At 54.6% G+C, this 21,112-nt stretch overlaps 5 protein-coding genes across 5 annotated transcripts; 3 read left to right on the plus strand and 2 right to left on the minus strand.

The window, feature by feature from the left end:
* Positions 1 to 388: 388 nt before the first annotated feature.
* On the plus strand, positions 389 to 2,976 carry PG998_001951 (La domain family; the record flags this gene model as incomplete). The annotated part of the gene is made up of 2 exons (XM_066868769.1): positions 389 to 2,682; positions 2,724 to 2,976. The coding sequence occupies 2 exons, from the start codon at positions 389 to 391 to the stop codon at positions 2,974 to 2,976; spliced, it is 2,547 nt and encodes an 848-aa protein (XP_066737184.1).
* Positions 2,977 to 4,755: 1,779 nt separating this feature from the next.
* On the minus strand, positions 4,756 to 7,003 carry PG998_001952 (inorganic phosphate transporter; the record flags this gene model as incomplete). Its single annotated transcript, XM_066868770.1, has 6 exons — positions 4,756 to 5,668; positions 5,762 to 5,783; positions 5,839 to 6,363; positions 6,417 to 6,438; positions 6,498 to 6,851; positions 6,917 to 7,003. The coding sequence occupies 6 exons, from the start codon at positions 7,001 to 7,003 to the stop codon at positions 4,756 to 4,758; spliced, it is 1,923 nt and encodes a 640-aa protein (XP_066737185.1).
* A 2,340-nt stretch (positions 7,004 to 9,343) lies between these two features.
* Positions 9,344 to 10,895, plus strand: PG998_001953 (uncharacterized protein; the record flags this gene model as incomplete). The annotated part of the gene is made up of 3 exons (XM_066868771.1): positions 9,344 to 9,573; positions 9,659 to 9,723; positions 9,976 to 10,895. The coding sequence occupies 3 exons, from the start codon at positions 9,344 to 9,346 to the stop codon at positions 10,893 to 10,895; spliced, it is 1,215 nt and encodes a 404-aa protein (XP_066737186.1).
* A 640-nt stretch (positions 10,896 to 11,535) lies between these two features.
* Positions 11,536 to 12,869, plus strand: PG998_001954 (acetate kinase; the record flags this gene model as incomplete). The annotated part of the gene is made up of 2 exons (XM_066868772.1): positions 11,536 to 12,305; positions 12,383 to 12,869. 2 exons carry the CDS (start codon positions 11,536 to 11,538, stop codon positions 12,867 to 12,869), a joined length of 1,257 nt encoding a protein of 418 aa, XP_066737187.1.
* A 2,086-nt stretch (positions 12,870 to 14,955) lies between these two features.
* Positions 14,956 to 15,804, minus strand: PG998_001955 (uncharacterized protein; the record flags this gene model as incomplete). Its single annotated transcript, XM_066868773.1, has 1 exon — positions 14,956 to 15,804. The coding sequence occupies one exon, from the start codon at positions 15,802 to 15,804 to the stop codon at positions 14,956 to 14,958; it is 849 nt and encodes a 282-aa protein (XP_066737188.1).
* Positions 15,805 to 21,112: the final 5,308 nt, after the last annotated feature.

A 21,112-nucleotide genomic window follows, 5' to 3' on the forward strand; every position in this document is an offset into this window, starting at 1 on the left:
ATTGGGTCTATTTCTCCCCGTGCTTGCACCCCGCACCCCATACTACAAACCAACGTAGGGCGATAATTTTCCCCTGCTTCATCTTCGCTACCATTGGCTTTTTCCCCCACGACTTCTCGAGAGTCGCTGCTAGGCCTGGAATCCCAGCAGCGAAACACTTTTCGATCCCGATACGCCCCGATCGCACGTTCCGATCACTCTACGAGCCAACGCCTCGCGTATTTTTCGTACCAAGCTCCACCCGAATCGCAGGAAGCTTATCCTCGGATAACCGTCATATAGGTATAGCCCTGGTGTGAAACCAGACGTGGGAGGCGAGGTCTCTTCCGCACCAGGCGTACGGCGTGCTCATCAGCTCAGGGATTCGAGTTCAGACACAGACAACATCATGTCGGTATCATTCTCTTACGCCCAGGCCGCTCGAGGCCAGGTTATCGGCTCGTCAGCACCGCAAACGACTGCCGCCGACTCCAATAATGGGTTGGCGACCGAGTCTGTGACAAGCAGTGCACAGTCCACAACGCCGTCCACAGCTCTATCGACGGTCTCGAATGACATTGATAGCGCTGCTGATCCTGCGCCAAGCCAGTCCGGCCAGTCCGACTTGGCCAACCAAGTCGCTCTGGAGTCAGATATCCAGAACAACAAGGAGGAGGATACCACTTCCGTTACCGCGTCGGTACAGCAACCCTCCACACAACCTCAGAATGAGAAGAAGCAAAGCCCGGACGCCGTACCCCAAGGAAATGACCGCAAGCATCGCGCAACGACATCATCCGCCCGTGGCGCTGATGTTTCTGACGTGAAGAAATCGGGGAAGAGGAACAACAAGAAGTCACGAGGCAACGAGAAGGACTCGGAACCAGAGCAGGCCGCGGAGAAAGAGAAGGAGGTCGAGGAACCCAAAGTAGAGCTTGCTGATGCACCGCTCCCAGTCGTGAATCCTTGGACCAAGCGTGCGGAAGTGCAGGCTACCAAGGCCAAGACATCACCCGCGCCCTCTGTTGCACCACAGCCTTCCAACAAAGCCTCACACGTCGCTGGCTCTACGTCGAGTACCGTTGAACCTCGGTCGACACGGCCAGGGGCTAGCAATGGCGTCGAAGGTCATGGTCAGCAAACGCGCATGACCAACGGCACTAAAGGCCAGAGAAAGGCGTCTGAAGTTACCCGAGATGGGAACAAGCCAGTACCTCGGGGAAACCGAGCCGGCGATAAGAATGGAAAGGACGTCGCAGATTCGCTCCCTTCAGTTTCTGATCCGTCGTCGTGGCCAACTCCTGAGACAGCAGCTACCGAAGTCAAGCCCCAAGAAAAGGACGAGGTAAAGGACGATAACAAGTCCGATAACAAGTCTGATACCGGGTCGAGCCAAAAGCCGAAGAAATGGGAGAAGATAGACTTCGTTCCCAGCGTCAATTTCTCAACCCAGATTAACCGCGGTGCTGGTCGCGGTGGATCCCGCGGTGGATCCCGAGGCGGCCGGGACGCTGGGGCGAGGGCAAACACTGCCACTACGACCTCGTCCGCTGAGCGAAACAACTCAGGGACCAAGAATGCCGGGGACAAGTCTGCAGAGCATGGACCGAACGGAACATCGAAGCGTGCCTCCGTAGATGGGACTATGGCTTCGCGAGATGCCCGCAAGTCAGATGCTGCCAAGGTCCCAGCTGGAGTCTCACAGATAAATGGAAAGGCGGAGCCTTTCAAGCCATCTCAGGGAGCTCAAAGCTCTTCAGCATCCGAGCAACAGCATGGAAACGAGGCGTCCAAGGGTGCTGCCGGTAAATATGAGCAAGGATCTCGCATGGCTGAGGGTCAGAAGGAGCCTTCTCACCAGAACTCCAAGAATTTCCAGAACCGCGGAGATGGCAGTCGTCGAGGTGGGGCCCGTGGTAGAGGGGGGCACTCAAATGCTAACAGCCTTGGCCATCATGGCTATGCCCCCAGCAGTCAGCACTTTGGTGGTCCCAACATGGCTGGCCCGAACAACATGACTGGTCGCCAGAACCCTTACACCCAGAATATGCCCCCGATGGCCTACGGCTCTGCTTTCCCTGGAGTGAACCCAGCATCCGGACACCGTGGGCCAAACCGATCGCAATCGGCGTCGTCCAACACTTTCCACCCGCGAGGTCAAGCAAACGGCTCGAGAAGTTACAGACCGCCTCCGATCAACAACGCAACGTATGATCACATGATGCCACCTGCCGGAATGGCAATGCACGCCCCATACTATCCGTCAGAGCCTAATACGGCTCTGGATCTTGTCGTGAACCAGCTTGAGTACTACTTCTCTCTCGATAACATGTGCAAGGACATTTGGATAAGAAAGCGTATGGACTCACAAGGCTATGTGAAGCTGGAGATCATTCGAGAATTCAAACGGATGAAGCAGATAAATCAAGACCATGGCTTGCTGCGATATGCTTGCGAAGTGGCTCCAAGTATTGAATTTGTCATCGGCGATGACCAGCAGGAACGTGTTCGCCTACGTGAGGGATGGCAGGAATGGGTTCTCCCGAACAAGCAACGCGATGCTTCAGTGGCTGCCGATCCGGGCCCTCAGAATGTTTATGCGCCCGTCCGTCAACACTTCAATGCTTACGCGCCCCAGATGATGCCTGCTCATTATCCTATGGATCCCAATGCCGTCTATTCACCCGGTTATGTGGAGCATCAGTACCCCCGTACATGAACGGATTCTCTTTTGCGCACCCTAGGAACACTGATGTTGGTGATAATCCCAATGGCCAGGCTGCCCCTGGAGAGTCGCGTTTATCTGCGACTGTCCCTGAGTTCTCGCCGTCTACGTCCATGGCCCTGGGTGGTGTCCAATTTCCTCATCAGTCCAAACAGGCCGGTGAAGCGGCAGCGACAAACGGAGAAGCCGCACCCTTGACGAATGGTGCTTCTGAGAACGGGGCTCCCTACACCAATGGTGTTGGAGAATCCGTTGCTGCTGAGAGTCAATGATTTGTCTTCCCAAAACCGTCATTTGGCAAGCTTGATCTAACCCATATATAATGCCTTGCTCGGTGTCACCCGCCGCCATTTGCGATTCTAGCGCCTGAGGGGGAATACTGCATTCCATCTCCCGCGCGTGAATGTGGACCATGTACTGGTATTTATGGGTGCCACATAAGCGCGGCAACGACAAGTTTTGATCAAGGTCAAACAAAACATTGACAGACTGCGACACACGCTGTTATTCAGACGCAAAATTGCACCAGACAGCCTTCTCTGCTGTCTTTCACACATCACATCGCAAATCATATCGCAATTGCCCGTTCGAGTCTCCACTACAGACTCGGCTGAATTTGTAACCTCTCCCTCCCACCGTCACCTTGCCGGCAATATAGTTTGGAACACAGGCCATGGCTGGCTAAACTGGGAGTATTCCACAGCTTTCCGATAACGGTCAAATGATGGCGAGGAAAGCGTGCTCACCTTGTCGGCAACGCGGGGTGAACCTGGGCTTACTCGCCTCAATTATGTGCTTTTGGTCCCTCATTGACTCGTCGTTACCAAGGGCCAGTCTCTGAAGTCGATGGTTGATTAATGCAGATATGGCGAAAAACGGAAGAGAACCACTACAGCGCACAAACATCACGTACGAGTCCCAAAGTCCTTGGATTCGGTTTTCATTTCGATCTGTTTTCTTGGTTTTGGCGTCGCATAGCTCGTCTCAAGTTCGATTTACTACATACCATCCGCGTCAGTCATCCATGCCCGTCAATCGATGCTCGGAAGAGGCATCAGTGGGTTGTGGGTAGTCCTAGTTGTTAAGGTGCCTAACAAGGTTCTCAGACTGGTTGGTCATTTACGGTCTGAATTCTTTTGCCCATGCTTTTCATCAGCGATTGCCAGGATCATGGCATTATTCATTGTCGCGCAGTGCGCATTCACCGCCAGGGTCATGTGGCGAGGACGGCTGTGGACGTGGAACATATTCTCTTGACAGCAAAGGCACAATCCATTGCCCCCTTCTTTTTCCTTTCTCGGCATGTGCATGCTACGGACGTGAACTTGACGGAATCGCATACAGGGGGTTCATGGAAATGGCACTAGATTTGACTTTTGTTTCTGCAACATAGGAGGACTAAAAAAAGTCGTTGCTGCATCCAGCGTTTTGTACGAATAGTAGAGATCATCAACCGATAGTTGAGAACACACCATCAAATTTGCTCTATCGTGACGAATCTGAAATCAGATCCGTCCTGTCGTGACTCCAAAAGTATCTAACTGCATTGAAGATCAGACAGCGACATCCTTCAGTGAGGTTTTTTCCTCTATAGCCGGCTTTTCCGGAAGCAAAGAGCCTGCTCTCGTTCAGTAGGCAGCAGAAGTAAGTGGCACTGGACGCCGCTACTTCGCGTGTTTATTGTCTCTCACTTATCCTGCACCAACAACGAGGATAATCTCTTTCTTAGCCGGGATCTGGACAATTAGACTACGAGTGCCGTCAGGCTGATCACCAGACGGACTTGAGCTGTAGGGGGAGAGAAGTTAGAACGATTAAAGTCAAAACCTCGCTTGCTGGCGGCGATTATTTATACAAGGAATCATACCAACTCGGAATGCCTGGATTTTCTCTATAAAATAGTCTATCTATATGTGTATGTATATATTCCAGATGAAATCAAGTCCGTAACGAAGATATGCCCACCGACGCCGTCCGCGTCCGATAGGGGCCCAGACCACGCGACACCGAGGGCGGCAGCGAAGAGCTGAGCTGCATGATGCTGGGTGGGTTCATGGCCTCCAGTCGCGGCTCGACATTGGGCCCCCTAGCTGCGAGCGGCTCTCCTTGCGCCGGCGGCGCAGCTCGTGGAGCTTGTCTTTGACCGTGATGACCTCGCCCTCGAGTCGGGCCTGCTCGCGGCCGCCGCCCAGCTCCTCGAGCGTTTTCGTCTCGAGCACCATCTTGACGCCGTCATTGTTGTCATTGTCGTAGTCGTAGCCGTGCACCAGACGCTGTACGTCGGGCAGGTACGCCCAAGAGTAGATGGCGCCCAGGGCCAGGACGGACCCGAACAGGATGAAGATGAGCCCCTGCCGGTTAGGGTCCCGATAGCCTTGGTTGATGCCGTACACGATCAGGATGGCGACCACAGACCCCAGCTTCCCGGCCGCGGCGGATATGCCGTGGCACGTGCACCGGTAGCAAGTCGGGAAGATCTCGGCTGGGATGATGAAGGTCAGCGTGTTGGCGCCGAAGTTGAAGGCAAAGTGGCAGATCGATATCATGGCTACCGTCGCCGGGTAGTACTTTGTGTGGGCTACGCCGTAGTAGACGCCGCCGGTGATAATGAAGAGGACCGCGAGCACGAGGAAGGACGTGGTCAACCAGTTTTTGCGGGAGAGGCGGTTCGCAAAGAAAATGAAGCAGGTGCTGCCGGCGATGGAGCTCAGCGAGACTGACAAGAGATACTGCTTGGATTGCTCGAGAAGGACGTCGTAAAGTGTGTTGCAGGGCTGGGTGTGATCGGTCTGCCACACGGGTATGCCCAGTTGTACCCAAGAAGGGACCGTCGACTCCCCACCTGGAATAGTCGAATTCCAGCAGTGGAGTGAAGAGTTGATGGCGAGGGGATGTGATGGAGCCCATAGATCTGAGAGTGTACCTCTGCTATCCAAGGAAAATCCATAAAATCCAACATCCAATCTGGAGCACGTGTCAGTCAGCATATACATGAACGAGAACAGGAGGCCGCAGCCTTCAGTCAACACAGAGTGTGCAGTCGGGACCAGCTCTTACATAAACCATGTAATCGAGGTTCCTGCATGTTCAGTCAGCATGTACGAGCTAAGTGAGCTAAGAAGAGGTATGGGTACCTAGCAGATAATACCAGTTGCCATCCCGAATAAAGTAGTTGTAGAGGTCCTCTCGAGAGAACTGCAAAGGCATGGGCTGGGGCGAGTTCGTTTGTGTTGCTTGTGGCGAATGCAAAGCGATGCCGTTGCGTGCATCACCTTGCGAAAGATAGACCCTGCGCGTATCCCTAAGAGCAAGTCCTGGCTTATTCTTGACCTCAAGCTGGTAGATGCCACTGTCGTATAGAAAGAAACGGAACACGACGGCCAAGACTGCGGGCACGGCGCCGGTACCGATGACGATACGCCACAGGCCATCCACGATCTTCTTGCACTCCGTCTCGTTCGCGGTGTTGAGTCCGCACTGCATATCCCGCATATGGTACTGGTGTTCACGGCCCAGTAGAACCCACAAGCCTACTAGCTGAGCCAAGGCTTGGCCTACGGGCTGCATGAGAAACACGGACCCAAGCATGGTCGCACGAGACTGTGTACTGGCCCATTCAGAAGTTATCACAGCACTGAGGGGATACTCAGCGCCGATTCCTTGGCCGCCATCAGTTCCAAAAGCTAGGGTGGGGAAGGGGGAAGGGTCATACCAACTCCCATCACGAAACGCCACTGTCAAAGGTGTCAGTATAAGAGAATGGAGGAAAGGGTGGCGGCAGAAGGGGGCTCACGAAGATGAAGAGCCCAACAAAAGACATGTCACTGTAACCGAAGCTGCTGGTTGCTACGCCTATCGTGGATACGATGACAAGCACCAACTCGATCCCATAGAGCCGGGTCCGTCCATAGTAATCAGAGAGAAAGCCCCAGGCCAATTGGCCGACTACAGAGCCCAAGAGAGTGAAAAGGTTAATAAGGAGCCCGGGATAGCGGTCATGAGGGAAGTAGACGAAAGAGATGGAGGCGGAGATGACGTTGGTCGCGAAGAGGTTATAGGAGTCAGTCAGGAAGCCCGATGCGGCCACACCCCAGATTCTTAGATTCCAGTCATTCAGATCCAGTTCGTAGCGAAGTTGGCGTCGGTCCTATAGTCGAGTGAGCGAGTCGCAGTCAGCACATGCATGCTTGGTGCGGATGGTAGGAGACGTGCCTGGAGATCACGGGGTGGAAGCGCGGTGCTGTCGAAGCCTAGGAAGCCCCGATTCTTCCGCACTTCAGCCGCGCCTTCGTCGCGCATGGTTGCCAGAGCAGGCGAAGCGCAATCCAGCGCGCGCCAAAGAAGAAGCCTGCCAGTCCGAGTTGGAGTGCGACGGAGTGCAGATTATAGCCGTGGGAGGTTGGACGAGAGGGAGTAAGATTGTTGTGTGGATCCGGTTGGTTGCAGTTGGTGTAGCAGAGTGAGGATGCATGCAGGTTCATGCCGCGTCGTAGGGATAGAAGGACCCTGGACTTGCATCGCGCCCCAGAAGATAGGGATCGGTACCGACTGGCTCTTCCTATACTCTGTACGGCCAGAGGCCCAAACGCAAATACGACGGATGGCAAGGAGAGAGGCTCGGGTTCGCGGTGCTCTCGTCACTCCAACAGTGCCAATATATCCATTTGCCCAGCCTGTCTAGAACACCCCGTGGTGAAGAAGTCTACCACCACTTCTCCCAAAGTAGACTAGGGGCCGCGAGAAGGCCTATGTACGTATGCATGTATGCATGTATGGATGGGCGCCGCCTGCTGCTGCCTTCCCAGTGCTTCGGATGAAGTTTTGGGGTCGTCACTTATAAATAGAACACCTCGTTTCTGCACAAGAGAACAATGTGCATGTAGTCGAGTCCCGAGCCTGGTGTGCTGCTCTCATGTGGCAGCGAGCCAACAAGGCTTCTCTCGCACACCCATTGACCCCCACCCCTTGGAGCCGGCGACTTATTGAATCAGACTTGCAGGGGGGAGAAAGACTCCCGCGGTGATGTCAGCTAGTCCGTTGGCCGTGAGCAGAGCGTAGACCGAAGTGCACTGATTCGACCAAGATGAAGCCTTCCCTTCTAATGCGGCCAAGAGTGGACATAAGGCGATGGGGAGGTTAGCCTGAAGCCTGAAGCCTGAAGCCTGGAGCCTGGGAGAGAGCGGAGCCCTGCCAAGCCACGGCGCAGATGCAGTCTTTCCAGACATGTGCTCGACATGGCCAAGCTGATTGGCTGCCGTCGACGTCGGTATCAGTGGCCCCTACGCCCTTTACGCCCTTTACGCCCCTACGCACTCCGCTGTTGTGGTATGCGACAGCACCATGTCGGTTCCGGCGAGCCGGGCCCCGGTTTGCTGGTTGGCGAAGGCACGGAATCCAGATATTCGCGCGTTCCAGACAGACGAGGATCAGTACACTGGTCAGTAGAGGATGGCCTTCGGACTGAACTCCGATAATAAATGGGTGGAACGATTGGGAACGTCCGTGCCAGGCTTAGATTGAGCTTTGAATCTGGAGAGGAGACGGGAGCCTTTGGACTAGCTAGTCAAGCGCACCGTGGCTCAACGCTTCCTAAACCTACATCCTATCGAACCGTTCGGGATTCTCTGACCCTCCATTCAGGGCAAGTCAGGGCAAGTCAGGGCACTTCACCCCCCAAGCCACAGGCCGTCTTTACCAATTGGCCGGCTAAGCTTCCGCACATGGAAGCGCTGAATGGCTTTGGAGGGGCCAGAGCAAAGCGAACCCCCATACATACGTGCATACACACAACACCATAATAACCCACGACCCCAGCCTGGTGGGCCCGTCAACCTGAGCTGAACCTATCGTCCTCGTCTCCCAACAGCACTCTCTCCTGGCTGAGAAGCAGAAGAGAAAAAGCCACATTCCTCTCCTCGGCCGCTTTCCCTACCCGCCCCGTCCCGAGCATGCTTGTCGCCTGCCATTGGGCCGATCGTGATTGTGTGGTAAGTTGCCTGCCTCCAACCACCGATCGAGCTCGGTGGTAGGGAGTGAGTAGCAAGGTGTTGCGGTAGTATTGGAGATAGTGTGGCCGCGTGTGCGCGTGCGCGAGATGAGAGGCAAGAGAAAGTGAGGGAGAGAAGAGCAGGATCCATCGTTGATGACATAATAATAATAATGCCCGCCGAACATTTCACAAAACCCATCATCATCAATAATCCCGTCCACGTCCACGCCCACGCCCACGTCCAAAGCAGCACCAACCGCGGGGGACAGGTACTGGGTTGTCGCAAGCTGAATAATCATGGTCAGTCACGATCCCCAACCGAAGCCCTCATTTCCCTCATTTCCCCTTGCCTTCTGTTGATTGCTGTCCCTGCACGCCGGAGTGGCAGCAAAGTCGCGGGGACATCGTCTTGCCTGTTGCGTTGTTGATGGATGCCGTTGCCGACTGCCTGTACTGCCTACTACCTACTCCCTGCGATTGATCGTACCCTAAATTGTCGGGCCCCCCCACACGGAAGCAGTAGCAGCAGCGGCAAGCTCAGCAATACTGTCGCTTTCCAGACAGGGACAGGCGCAGATTTTCTGCTCTTCTCTCTCTCTCTCTCTCTCTTTCGCTAAAGTGCTTCTACATATTTCCGGCGCGGGTCTATCATGGCCCACGCCATGGCCGCATCTTTCTCATCATCTTCTTCCAGATCCTATGCCTCGTCGTCCTCTTTCAGTATCCCGCCCGCCTATACGCCAAACTCCAACCTAGCAAGCTCAGCTGGCTCCAACTGGACCCCGAATTCGGCAGTATCTGCCTTGACCGACGAGTTGTCTTCGCCGCCGGGTCAGTTGCGGCCTCTGGACCTGGGTCCGCCTGGGTACCAAGCAACTATGTAACAACCATTGCTCTCATCTTTCCTGCGTTGTCCGGCCATCTACGTCTACCCTTCGGGTACTAACAGCTTGGCGTTTTCCTAGTGTCTTATTCGAGGGTTTACCCGAAGAAAAGACAGTATACCTGGGTCCCTGGGAAATGGTCGGAAGTGAGCATCGCCGGGTGGTTTGGCGATGCAGCTATCAGCTAGAACTGCTTGAACACTTCTGTAGGGCCGCCCGAGTGCACACATACACACACGCGCGCGCGCACACACACACACAAACATATATACACTTGTCTCCCTCCTTTCCGCGAGAAGCCTCCTTTCTAAAGCAACCTACTTGAACTCTAGTACCCTCCCCACACCCCGCCGACACCTTCCCGCACACCCTCCACTCGCGACACCGGCAATTCTCAGACCCGTGTCTACTTGAACAATACGTCACTTTCCGAGAAGTGCACCGCGTGCGATACACGGCCGAAGATGGCGTCGTGATATTCGACCAGCCCATGGAGGTCAAATACGAATTCACCACAATCGAATCAGCCATACACTTTCAAGGCGACCTTAGGCGGAAAGACCTCATAGACTGTTTTGACATTGACGTGGTATGGTCGGATACGCAGAGCAGGACCGACACGTTTGGTAATGTCCGCGGCATTGGGACAGTGCAGCGGCTGAAGCTGTGGAGTGACCGACAGAACTCGGCGCATTCCATCTCCGTTTTTGCCAATCGGTCAGATCGAAGGTTCCGGGAGTATCCGGTGGATTTTTTTGAAGGAGAAGTTAGGGGCCGCGATGACCGGCGCCGCATGCTACGGCTGAATGTGCGCGGGCGCCGAGGCAATGCGCCGGATTCAAGGCGGAACCCTCTGGCGGCCTTCCGGCGTCATTCTGACCATTCCCACTCGTCGTCTTCGGGCGCGCGCGGCGGGCCATTGGATATACGCTATCTGGGGGTGCAGTTCACCCGTCCCGAAGGCAAGTTTGGACGGAACCACGTGGGAATATCGAAGGCTGCTAACATGGAAGTCCAGACTACAGACGCTTCCTCGACACGTGGATCGTGGCGCACAGCTCCGACAGTGAATTTCGAGGAATCGCATACCCGCAAGATGCGTTTGAATTGCCATCACCCGAAATACCGCCTGATACCCCCTATGAATTACCGCCTCCCAGTAGATTTCATCAGGCTATGTCCCTCCCGACAGTGCCTGAACCCGAAGAGGATGGCCCAACCCCATGAGATCCGGGAGGCATTGACAATCTCACGACCCGGTGCAACCACCCGCAAACTGGCTGTCGGATGCAAGTGGTTCGGTTTTCTGGCACGATGAAGCCGGGAACCGAGGTTCGTGGCAAAGCATTAGTAAGACTGGAAGTGGCCGCTTCTTGAATCTCCCGCCGATTGCGCCATGCCAAGTCGCCAGTCCCATAATAACCCGGTAGCTTCAGCTACGATAACAACAAGCGCCATTTTTCAACACTGCGTAGCTCGTGTTATCTTGTTGTCTGCATGAAGAATGGCAGGCGTACCAGAGTGCGCTAGGCGATGCGACCGGGTAAAGGAAGTAATGATTTGCCCGGGTCGGGTTGGAAGGTTGGCAAGTCCTTCCAGCCAACTGGCCATATGGCATGCAGCGTGGGTGCATGTGGGCTGAAGGCCAGTGTGCTGATTGATGTGCAACGAATGGCAATGTGCGGCCAAGCCCGTCAAGACGGGCGGTAGGAAACGTCATGCAGCAACTGACAGCTCCCATCCATCCCACATTAGCATTAGTGGGGGAGCTGGGGTTGAGTTGGGGGGCTTGTTATTAACCCCATGGGCGGCTTTCTTCCTATTTCTGCCACTTAGGTCGGAGAAAGATAGAGAGAAAGCTATAGGAAGGAAGGAGGAGAAAGAAACAAGGAAAGAAAGAAAGAAAGGAAGAAAAATATTGTCCAGTCGCCCTTGCTCGCCACCTAACCTCACCCACGATGAAGGTCATCCTATCCATCAACGCCGGGTCAAGCTCCGTCAAGATCTCGGTCTACACGGCCAAACGAGGCCAACTCCCTCCTCAGCAGGCGTTAGCCGAAGCCCAGATCAATGGCCTCACAGCACCACCGGCCCAGCTCAAATATGTCAGAGGAGGCCAGACTATACTCAAGGACCAGGCGGTCGATGATAAAGTCAGCACTCAAGATGACGCTTTCAAGCTTCTCCTGAAGACCTTCCTCGACGATTCGGAGTTGCCTCAGATCTCGAGCAAGGACGATATCGAGATTGCCTGTCACCGAGTAGTTCATGGCGGCGACTACACCACAGCCAGACTCATCAACCTTGGGACCTACATCCATCTCGAGGAGCTGACCGATCTGGCACCACTGCACAACGTCAAAGCACTCCAGATTGTCAAGTCCTGCATCTCAGAACTTCCCGACGCTGCCAACGTAGCCTATTTCGACTCGCAGTTCCATGCAACCATACCCGAGCATATCCACACCTACCCTATCAACCCCGAGGTCGCCCGGAACAACCAGTTGAGGAAGTATGGGTTCCATGGCATCAGCTACCAGTTCATTACGAATGCCGTCGCCCAATTCCTGGACAAGAACACTCGAGATCTAAACATCATAGCTCTCCACCTGGGCAGTGGTGCCAGTGCCTGCGCCATCAAGGCTGGGGCCAGCTGGGACAACTCGATGGGCTTAACCCCATTGGCTGGACTGCCAGGTGCGACTCGCAGCGGCAGCGTCGACCCAAGGTAAGCCTCCCAAGCCAATGACTGCATATGCCCTTAGCGGCTCGTGGTACTTCGTTTCGGCTGACTCAGGATCCCAGTCTTGTGTTCCACTATGCGAGTGATGTGGGCAAGCTCTCGCCATCGTCCACAAAGGAGCTGCACATTTCGCGGGCCGAGGAGATCCTGAACCAAGAAAGCGGCTGGAAGGCCATGACGGGCACAACCAACTTTGGTGTCATTGCCAGCTCGGAGCAGCCGCGGTGCAAACTCGCCTTCGACATGATGGTTGACCGCATCTGCTCGTATGTGGGCAGCTACTACGTCTCGCTCGGCGGCGTGGTCGACGCGCTGGTCTTTGCGGGAGGCATCGGCGAGAAAAGCGACAAGCTACGGCGCTGCGTGGTGGAGCAAGTCGCCTGTCTCGGCTTTGAGATTGACGACGAACGCAACGCAAAGCCCGTCGTGGACACGGTCCAGGAGATCGGCAAGGAGGGCGCAAAGCATCGGACACTGGTCTGTCTTACTGATGAGCAGTGGGAGATGGCACGCGGGTGTGCCGAAAACCCTGACTTATGGAGGTCATAGAGAGATTCACGTATGGGTCATGTAATAAACACGGGGTGTCATTTGATATAGGATGAGATGCGAGAGACGCCACGTCGGAATAGACCGTACTTTCCCCCTCGGTGGATGAATTAATGAGACGAATGGAACAAAGACACCCTCGACGAAGATAGACCAAGAGGAGAGGATGGGATCGCCAAGTGTCGGTGAATCTCTGAAGATGAGTGTATGTGTGAGCCGAGGCTTGGCTCTATTGCCTGCGTACGCCTACTGTTATAAGACAGGGGGTGGGCTAACCCCCGAAGGTATGCGCATACAGATGTATGTACAAGATAAGCCCCCCCTCATCTCGGAGACAATCAAGTGAGTAGTCACATCATCCCACAAGCAAGCCACTTGATGGGCCCCTGTGCTGGCAGCAAGCAGCTATTCACGAGCTTCGCGCCGGTGTTGGTGTGGTGTCGGGAGACCAAGGACGACCCCCACCGACGACCATCGAAGGTCAAAGATGTCTGTCTCGGGCGCTACGATAGCGGAGACACGGTGGGTGTGGGTTTCGCTGGGTGGTGAAGGAGGAGGGGGAGGCGACGGAGCCAGCCAACCTCCAGCCAACGAAAGGGCCTTGACAAAACGAGATTAAGAAGAAAAAAAAAGAGCGGCGGCGCCGGCACGCGTGACGAGACGGGGCGGCCTGTGCCGCAAATGCAAAGATAGAGAAAGAGGCAACGGCAACAGTGTACGTGTAGGGAGGCAGGAAGCAGTACACAGCCTAGACAGCTAACAACAGGCCAGTCCGTGGCCCTTTGTCCCCAAGTGGTGGAGTTGCTTGGCTCCTCGGCTGACTAAACCAAAACCACGTTAGCCCAGGACCCCATAGCAGCTGTCAAATGTAAAATGACGTCGAAGTGCGCCCATTTTGGGGTCATTTTCCCAACCCATCCCCCAGCTCCTTCCCCATCCCACTATCAGGGGTAGATCGTGTTACCTTGCAAGGGAAAAAACAAGCGAGAGGGATGGATTGGAGGTGGGGAAGGGGGGACGAAGGACAAGAAGTAATCATCGCACGCAATGCTGGATGGAGGTGGGAGGCTTATGGGAACCCACTAACGGACGACGCCGACGGACCATCAGAAACGCCTCAAGAGCGTTAGAAACGATGGGTTACCGACAGTGTGGTTGGTAGTGTGTCCGTCCTGCCCGCCCGTCCGCCCATCTCGTCCACCCCCCTTATCTGGTAGAAAGAAACACTGCCCGCCCTGCCGATCAGGGACCTTGTTGACGCTCCTTGCAGATCGTGTCCATCGGCTCGCACTATTTGCATTCAACAGATCTGACGGACGCACCGTGGGCGTAGGTCCGTGTCCGCAGATCAAGGACTGCAGCAATGTATCGTATTCGGTCGAGGCGAAGCTCTCTCGTCACTCTTACGAACGGGGAAAGTCAAGCAACAACAAGCTCGATGTCTGGCAGATCATGTATTATCAGTCAAAAATGGTTTTCGCATCGTGAACACGTAATGGTAGGTGAAATCATCGCTTTGACTTTCATGTGCCATCCGCCCTGCCTGAAAACAGGGCGGATGAGTGGTATCTAAGTAAACCAAAAGGCATATCCGAGAAGGGTACCATGCTACTGGTACGGCTTCCGGGGGAGTATCGTCAATATATACAGATGGCTATTCCCAAGCGCCAAAAGGCCTCAGTGCTTCGGTTCTGCGCCCTGCCTACTCTTGCTCATTCCCAGCAAGGTGTGCTGTGCCAAGGCAAGAATAGATCTCGTGTGCTTGGCCCGCTCAAACCTCCTAGATTGCTCGTTTCCGTGTGCCCGTAATCTTTGTCGCAAAAGCAAAGAAAAAAAAAACTCCAGTGCGCCTTCCGTATGCTTGGCCCCTGGGTATATGGTAAAAACGTATAGCAAAACCACAAACGCCTTAACTCATGATGGCAAGTAACCCCGAACCGTGAGTGCTCTCTTCCCTGACCGAGATGGAGAGGCTGTCATTAAATCTGCCCCGGGTACACGTACCACGCATCACTGGGTGACCAGATACTTGTACTGCAAAGGCGAGTTGTTCAAAAGTCTGTATCGAGCTTTCCAAACACCGCTCTTAAGCACTGCCTTCTTGACAGGCTATGGCTGCTAGCGCATCGAGGCCGCTGCTTGTCCGTACGGCGCCCGGGTGGCCCATCATGGGCAGGTTCATGCCCCTCACGTCCCAAGCAGTGCTAGACGAAGGAAGCTGGGCGATATCCGTCACCATGCCGTACTGGTCGACGTCCCACATGTGAGCGTCGCCGCATACCGGCGACCGGCTGCTGTGCGAGGTCGTAGATCGCGAGGAAATGGAGTCGCGCTTGGTTGAGGAGCTCGTGGAGCTCTTGGTGGCAGACTTGGACGAGCTAGCGGATCTCGACTTGTCCTTGAAGTGTGTCTCAAGGTGCTGCTTCATGTTATCGGCACGGGTGAACTTCTTGTGGCAGCCAGGGTAGGTGCAGTGCACCGCCTTCTCAGCAGTGTGGATCTTGGAATGCCGAGAAGCATGGCCCGAGGTGGTGAAGGTCTTCTCGCAGCCATGGCTGTCGCGATACCTGCAGGGGTATCGCTTTGCAGGACGGTCTTGCACGGCCGAGCCGGCCGAGCTGTCATCTTCCACATAGGAGTTGGAACGACTGGTGTCGATGTAGGCCGGACGCTTGGCGGGAGGCATCTCAGATGCATAGTCATCATAGGGGCCACGGGCTGAGAAATCGTAGACAACCGGCGTCATGGGAGAGACAGGGTCATAGCTGTTGTTGGAGTCATACGAATTGGATCGTAGGAGCTCGGGAGTATGGGGAAGTGGCGAGGCGTCCCTTGTAGACTGGTACGAGCTGGAAGTGCGGTATAACGAAGGGCGAGAGTATGCCTCGTCGTTGAGAAGAGAGACCTTGCGGCCCGTTGCGTCTCTAGCCTGCATTATGAAGGCGTGCGAAGCGCAAAGAGAGCACGCAGTGTATTATAGATTAGGAGGAATGAGGCGGGACACTGGATTCTCCCGCTCTATCCCTGCAATATATAGCTGGTCACGATAGCCTACGACCAATGCTCATAGGACATGCACAGAGAGACGATTGATTGGTGCGTGGTGAGGCAGTTGCGGCAACAGCAGCGACGAGATTCCTGGCGCGGTGAGCTGAAGAAGTGGGAGTGGCGGGTAGGGTGTATTTGTGATGTTTGGTTTTGGGTGCGTTTGGTGAGCAGAGGTACAGTTGAGAGGTGGTAGACGGGATATATAAAAAAAGGAGGAGGTGGTGGCCCAAGGAAGCTGGAGTCGAGTAAACAACGAGATGAAATTCGCAGGTGCAGCAGGAAGAGGGTGCGAATGGGTGTGCTTAAAAAGAAACATGGGAAACGCATGAATCCCATCAAGTTTTCGCTTACCTACCCGTTGGAGCCCTTGGGAGCCCTTGGGAGCCCTTGGGAGCTACTGTGCTACTGCGCTACTGTCCTGTCCGTACCTACCGTACTCTACGGATACAACACTGGGCACCAAGTACCTTTTTTCTTCCCTGCCAACTTTACTCTCGCCCTCCCCCCATCCTTGCATCCTTGCATTCTCCCTCGAATGGCTGGCCCACACGGGTGCTTGAGTGGTCCAGTGGTCCAGTGGTCCCAGAAACAGCCAGGAAAAGAAAAGAAGAGAGAGAAAAAATGTGTGAACAAGGGTCTGTGTGTGGTCCCCCTGCTTGACAAGTTGGTACTCAGCCGATGTACTTGGCGGGGCAAGTAAAGTATCCCGACAAGTACCGCCCAAGTACTCTTTTTTTTTTCTTTACCCTCTCTCTTCCTTTTACACCACCTGGAAACTCAGGGACGTCTGGGACGCCTGGGACGCCTGGGACGCCCGGGGACGGGTCCCCTTCCATTCTCAGCTGTTCAAGTCGCGTTTTTATTTTATTTTAAGGTTGCCTTCCAACAGTCCATTCGCGCGCGAACATTCTCGCAGACTTGGTTTCAAAAGCAGGGAGAGAGGGGGGGAGGAGGAAAAGAGGAGAACAAAAGGATATGTCGCAAAGGGCAACAGAATGGCGGGAGGGGGAAAACCTGCTGGAGTTGGGTCGGTGTCGTTGTTGTTGTCTCCTATGGCGTCTAACGCACGCATGGCATGGGTATGATAGTGTTGCAGAGTAGCTTACTGCAAGATGCTACACCAAGGTTTGGATACCGTCTATCTCTGTTCCTCTCAACGCTTTTAGAGTCATGCTGATTACTCTATGTACGTGTAGGTGGAATTGAGCCCTCGGGGAACTTCCAGGGCCCTTCATGAGTCTCAGACCCTAATAATGATGTGCATATAGTAATTATACCCAGCTGGAACTCATCTGCTACTATTACTCCGTACAGATCTTATCTATGATACAGAAACAAATGTGGACTTTCAGGGTCGGACATGTGCTCTCTTCTTCAGCCCTTCTTCCTTCTTCAGCTCAGCCCAACCGAGATAGGTAAGACAAGGCGGTCGATCGCTTGATTCCCTCCCATCTGCCAGCCAAGAGCCCAAATTTCTAGAAGAATGGCGGACGGTATGTAAGTAGACCCTTGTGGCTGAAAGGGAGAGAAAGCAAGATCACATCGAGTTGAACAACAATGTTCCCCCATACGTATGCAACCCTGCTCTTGCTAGCTGTGCGCGCTTGTTAGGTTAGCAATCGCGGCATCAAGAGTAGCCCCTAGCCCATAGTAACCGCATATCATTTCCAGATTGCGCCATGGCGTGCAGGAACAAATGTTCCGAGCCTATGTACAACTGCCATCCCAATGCCCTGATCGATGCCGGGTTCCCAACTTACCACGAGACCCCATGCAGCGCCATATACCACTACTGCCAGCCAGTGAACCCCCAATCTCGCACGCTTCCAGGTGATTGTGATGCTGGTGCTGGCTGGGTGCCTTGTGCTGTGCGTTTCCACCAGGGTCAAACAGGTAACAGCGGGGGCGGAGATTACACCGGTATGCTATATCCGCCAGCCCAGAATGACGTAGGTGGCAGCCAGGAGGAAGCTCGCTCCCCTAGTCGCACGTATTAGGTATTTGGTATGCAGTCCAGTCCGGCTTTGATGGAATCACCAGAGACCCAGGGACCCAGCAGCCCAGACACTCAGGGACCCAGACACCAGAGGCCAGACCAGCCCCGCCGAGAAAGGTACTGTAGGCCCCGAAACGATGTAGCCAATCATCTTACACGTCACCGTTTCCGACGACGGCGTTGACTACTCGTCTCGAACCGCCGCTTCTCTTCCAGCCCGTTGTTACGATTTCTGCACTTGTCTGTGACACGCGAAAGAGCTACCTTGGGCATCCTCGGGACGGTATGCGATATGCTGGGCGGCTCATTGGCATCGGAAGTTCGGAGACGGACTGGCAGTTCTGGACAAATCAAGAGCTGCGCCGTTGGTTGCGGTGTACCGCCCAGGCGGTACAATAAATAATGCTGTGACAAGCTCACGACGCGGCGCTGGCTGTGGCGGCCTAAGCCTGATGCGTACGGAAGAGGAGGAGGGATCGATCGGGGTAGATACTTGGTGTGGACTTGGCCGTGGCAGTACCGGAGGCAGGTCTGTCTGCAACTGCTAGTCTGTCAGAGATTGACTCACTTGACTGCTGCATGGCATTCTCAAAATTCCATCACGCCACCCTTCATCGAGATAGCCCGACAATCGCTGCCTACCGAGGCATGTCGACCTACCCTGATTCACGACGCATTGGGATTCATCGAGATACCTCATTCGTCTGGGTGTGGAATTTTTTATTTTTATCTTTATTCTTTGGTTCTCTTGGATCTCCTGGAGAGGGTTGTCCTAAACCAGGGTCTTCTGCAAACTGTATATCCGGGGTACCTACTCCTTGGTCTTCTCCTTCTGATACCCACGTTCTGCCAGTAGTGCATGGCTTTCTGGGGCTTGTGCCTGAGCTATGGACGGTACGCAAGGCGCGGCGTCAATGGCGACGGGCCTTCGGTACTACCTAAGACCGTGGTTGTACGTGGACTGTCCCCGGGAGCGCAAGGTACCCAAGCTCGGGCACAGTGATGTCATTATTCTACCTTGCCATCTCGGGCGGATCTGATGGGCGGCTTGCGAGGAAACTGGCAGCTGGTGGGTTGGCAGTTCTTAAAATGAAGACCCTGCGTAAAACAGAAGAGGGGGTGGGTACGGCAAAAGCACTGAAAAGGGAAGTGGCAAGTGGGAGGCAGGAGCTACCCAGGTTCTGCCCAGGCTGCGGGTGGTGCGGCGGTTCAGACCCAGCGCGACCCGGCCATGGAGATCGAGAAGCGCGCCCTACATCGACATTCTTTTAACGTTGACCCGCTCCCCGCGTAAGGTTCTACTGGTTCTGCTGCACACAACGGCTGGATATCCTTGGCGCTGTGGCACCTTTTTCCGACCTTGTGGCGCTGGGCTTGGGCTTGGATTAGAACGAAGTACAATCGGTACTGCGACAAGGCACGAGCTGAGTACCTTCTCGGTTTTCCACTCCACCTATCCTGCACCAGAAGAAACTCTCTGGGCATTACGAGACAGCTCCCCCCAGCTGCAGGGTTTTGGTGCTAATTTTCGCTTTTATTCTTGGGCGCCTGCCAATATGTTCTACTTCTAATAATGAGAAGAACCACGACGAAGCTCGGAGATTTCTACGCGACACGGTGGGACATGATTGCCTCTATCCGATGGGCTAGGATCCTAATGATGCTTGAGGGGCGCACTTACACGCATCCAGGCATCCATCTGCCGTCTGCTCCAAGCACCAAGGGTTCAACCACACGAGAACTTCAGGGTCCTACCACTACATGCTCATCTCGACTGCGTTTCCACTAGCGACCCTTCGCATTCGTACAGGCCAATTCCGTCAGCTGGGGCTGACCAGTTACAGCACACGATGTCGCTCAGTGCTTGTGGCCTGTGTATTGATTGCATGCTACCCATCACCACCGCCGTGAGTTCCTACTCATCTGCCCCCCTTTCGGCGCTCCCCATCGCATCGATTATGCGTCTCCAGCCTCATATCCGTCTTGGTAGCACCATTCTCGGAGTAGGCGAAGTGATCGCGATGAGCACGGAAATAAAGGCAGAGTAGGGCCAGTGCTGGCAGTAAAGCTCCGTCGCGAGCCAGCAAGAACAGGTTTTTGCGCAACTCATCCCTAACAGCTACTTGTAGTAGTAATTTCTGTTTGGTGGTGAGCTGGTGAAGAATCGTCGATTCAATGACAATCGTCGATGCGATGTGAACCGATCCATTCAGGGTCTACGGATACCTGTACTTTTAGTGCATGTACTGTACCATCGCGCGCCAAAACGAGAACCCCTAATCCCAATCGAACCACAACCCCCTGTCGTCGACCCAGGTACTCCGGCTGCTACCCTCAAAGTACCTGGGCCTAGAGCCTTAGGGGGGTGTGGCTACTGTTTCGACGCCCATGCTCCACCAGTCTACGACTCGGGACCACTTTCCGGTGCATATGTCTTTTGAAAACCCACGAGAGTAGACGATACTAGCCGTGACCGAGCCAAAGTGTAATTGATTGCCGTCCTATCACTGTCAGAGTAGACGCTTCTTGGAAGCGGTCACGATAAAGGGCCTTCTGTATCGTGCGTGACCTGGTGCTGGCGGCAGCAGAACTCACCGGTTACGGGCGACCAACGCACCAGACAAACCCCCAAGCACCAAGCTTCAGGCCTCAGGCCTCAGTCCCCCTTTACCCTAGCAAACCCAATTCATACCTAATCAAACCGCTTCGTCAAAGGAAACCCCATTCAGCATTGCAGTGGCATAGACGACGGCGTTCCCTAACGACTACCGAAAGGCCCGCCGACTACAGCACGCGTTCGTGTCGGGTATCGTGTGAACTGACGTCACTGTAGAAGGTCTCGCCTGGCACGTCCGGAGTATATGGACTACATATGATGTGCGCTGTACCGTCCCCGTCCATCACGATCTGGCGATGCACCAAAGCCTCTGCACTGACCAGAACACTGACAATGCGGCCCGGATTCTCGGTTCAAACGGACGAGTGAACGGAACCTTCGCTGTTTGAGCTCCTTGGTTACAGTATTCCCACCCCAAATTCATCGCAGGGCGGAGCTGCTGCCGAACTACACACAAGAATCGATACAAGGAGTACGCGGCCCTCGCCCGCTACCCCACAAACTACCAGTTTTTTCCATCAACCTTGGGAGGCCATCGAGATCTGGGTTGGCGGTACCCAAGTCCAAGTACCTCCGTTGCTG

This window comes from Apiospora kogelbergensis (assembly GCF_038363985.1).
Source record: "Apiospora kogelbergensis strain CBS 113332 chromosome Unknown utg000001l_segment0_segment0, whole genome shotgun sequence".
NCBI classification, from domain to species: domain Eukaryota; kingdom Fungi; phylum Ascomycota; class Sordariomycetes; order Amphisphaeriales; family Apiosporaceae; genus Apiospora; species Apiospora kogelbergensis.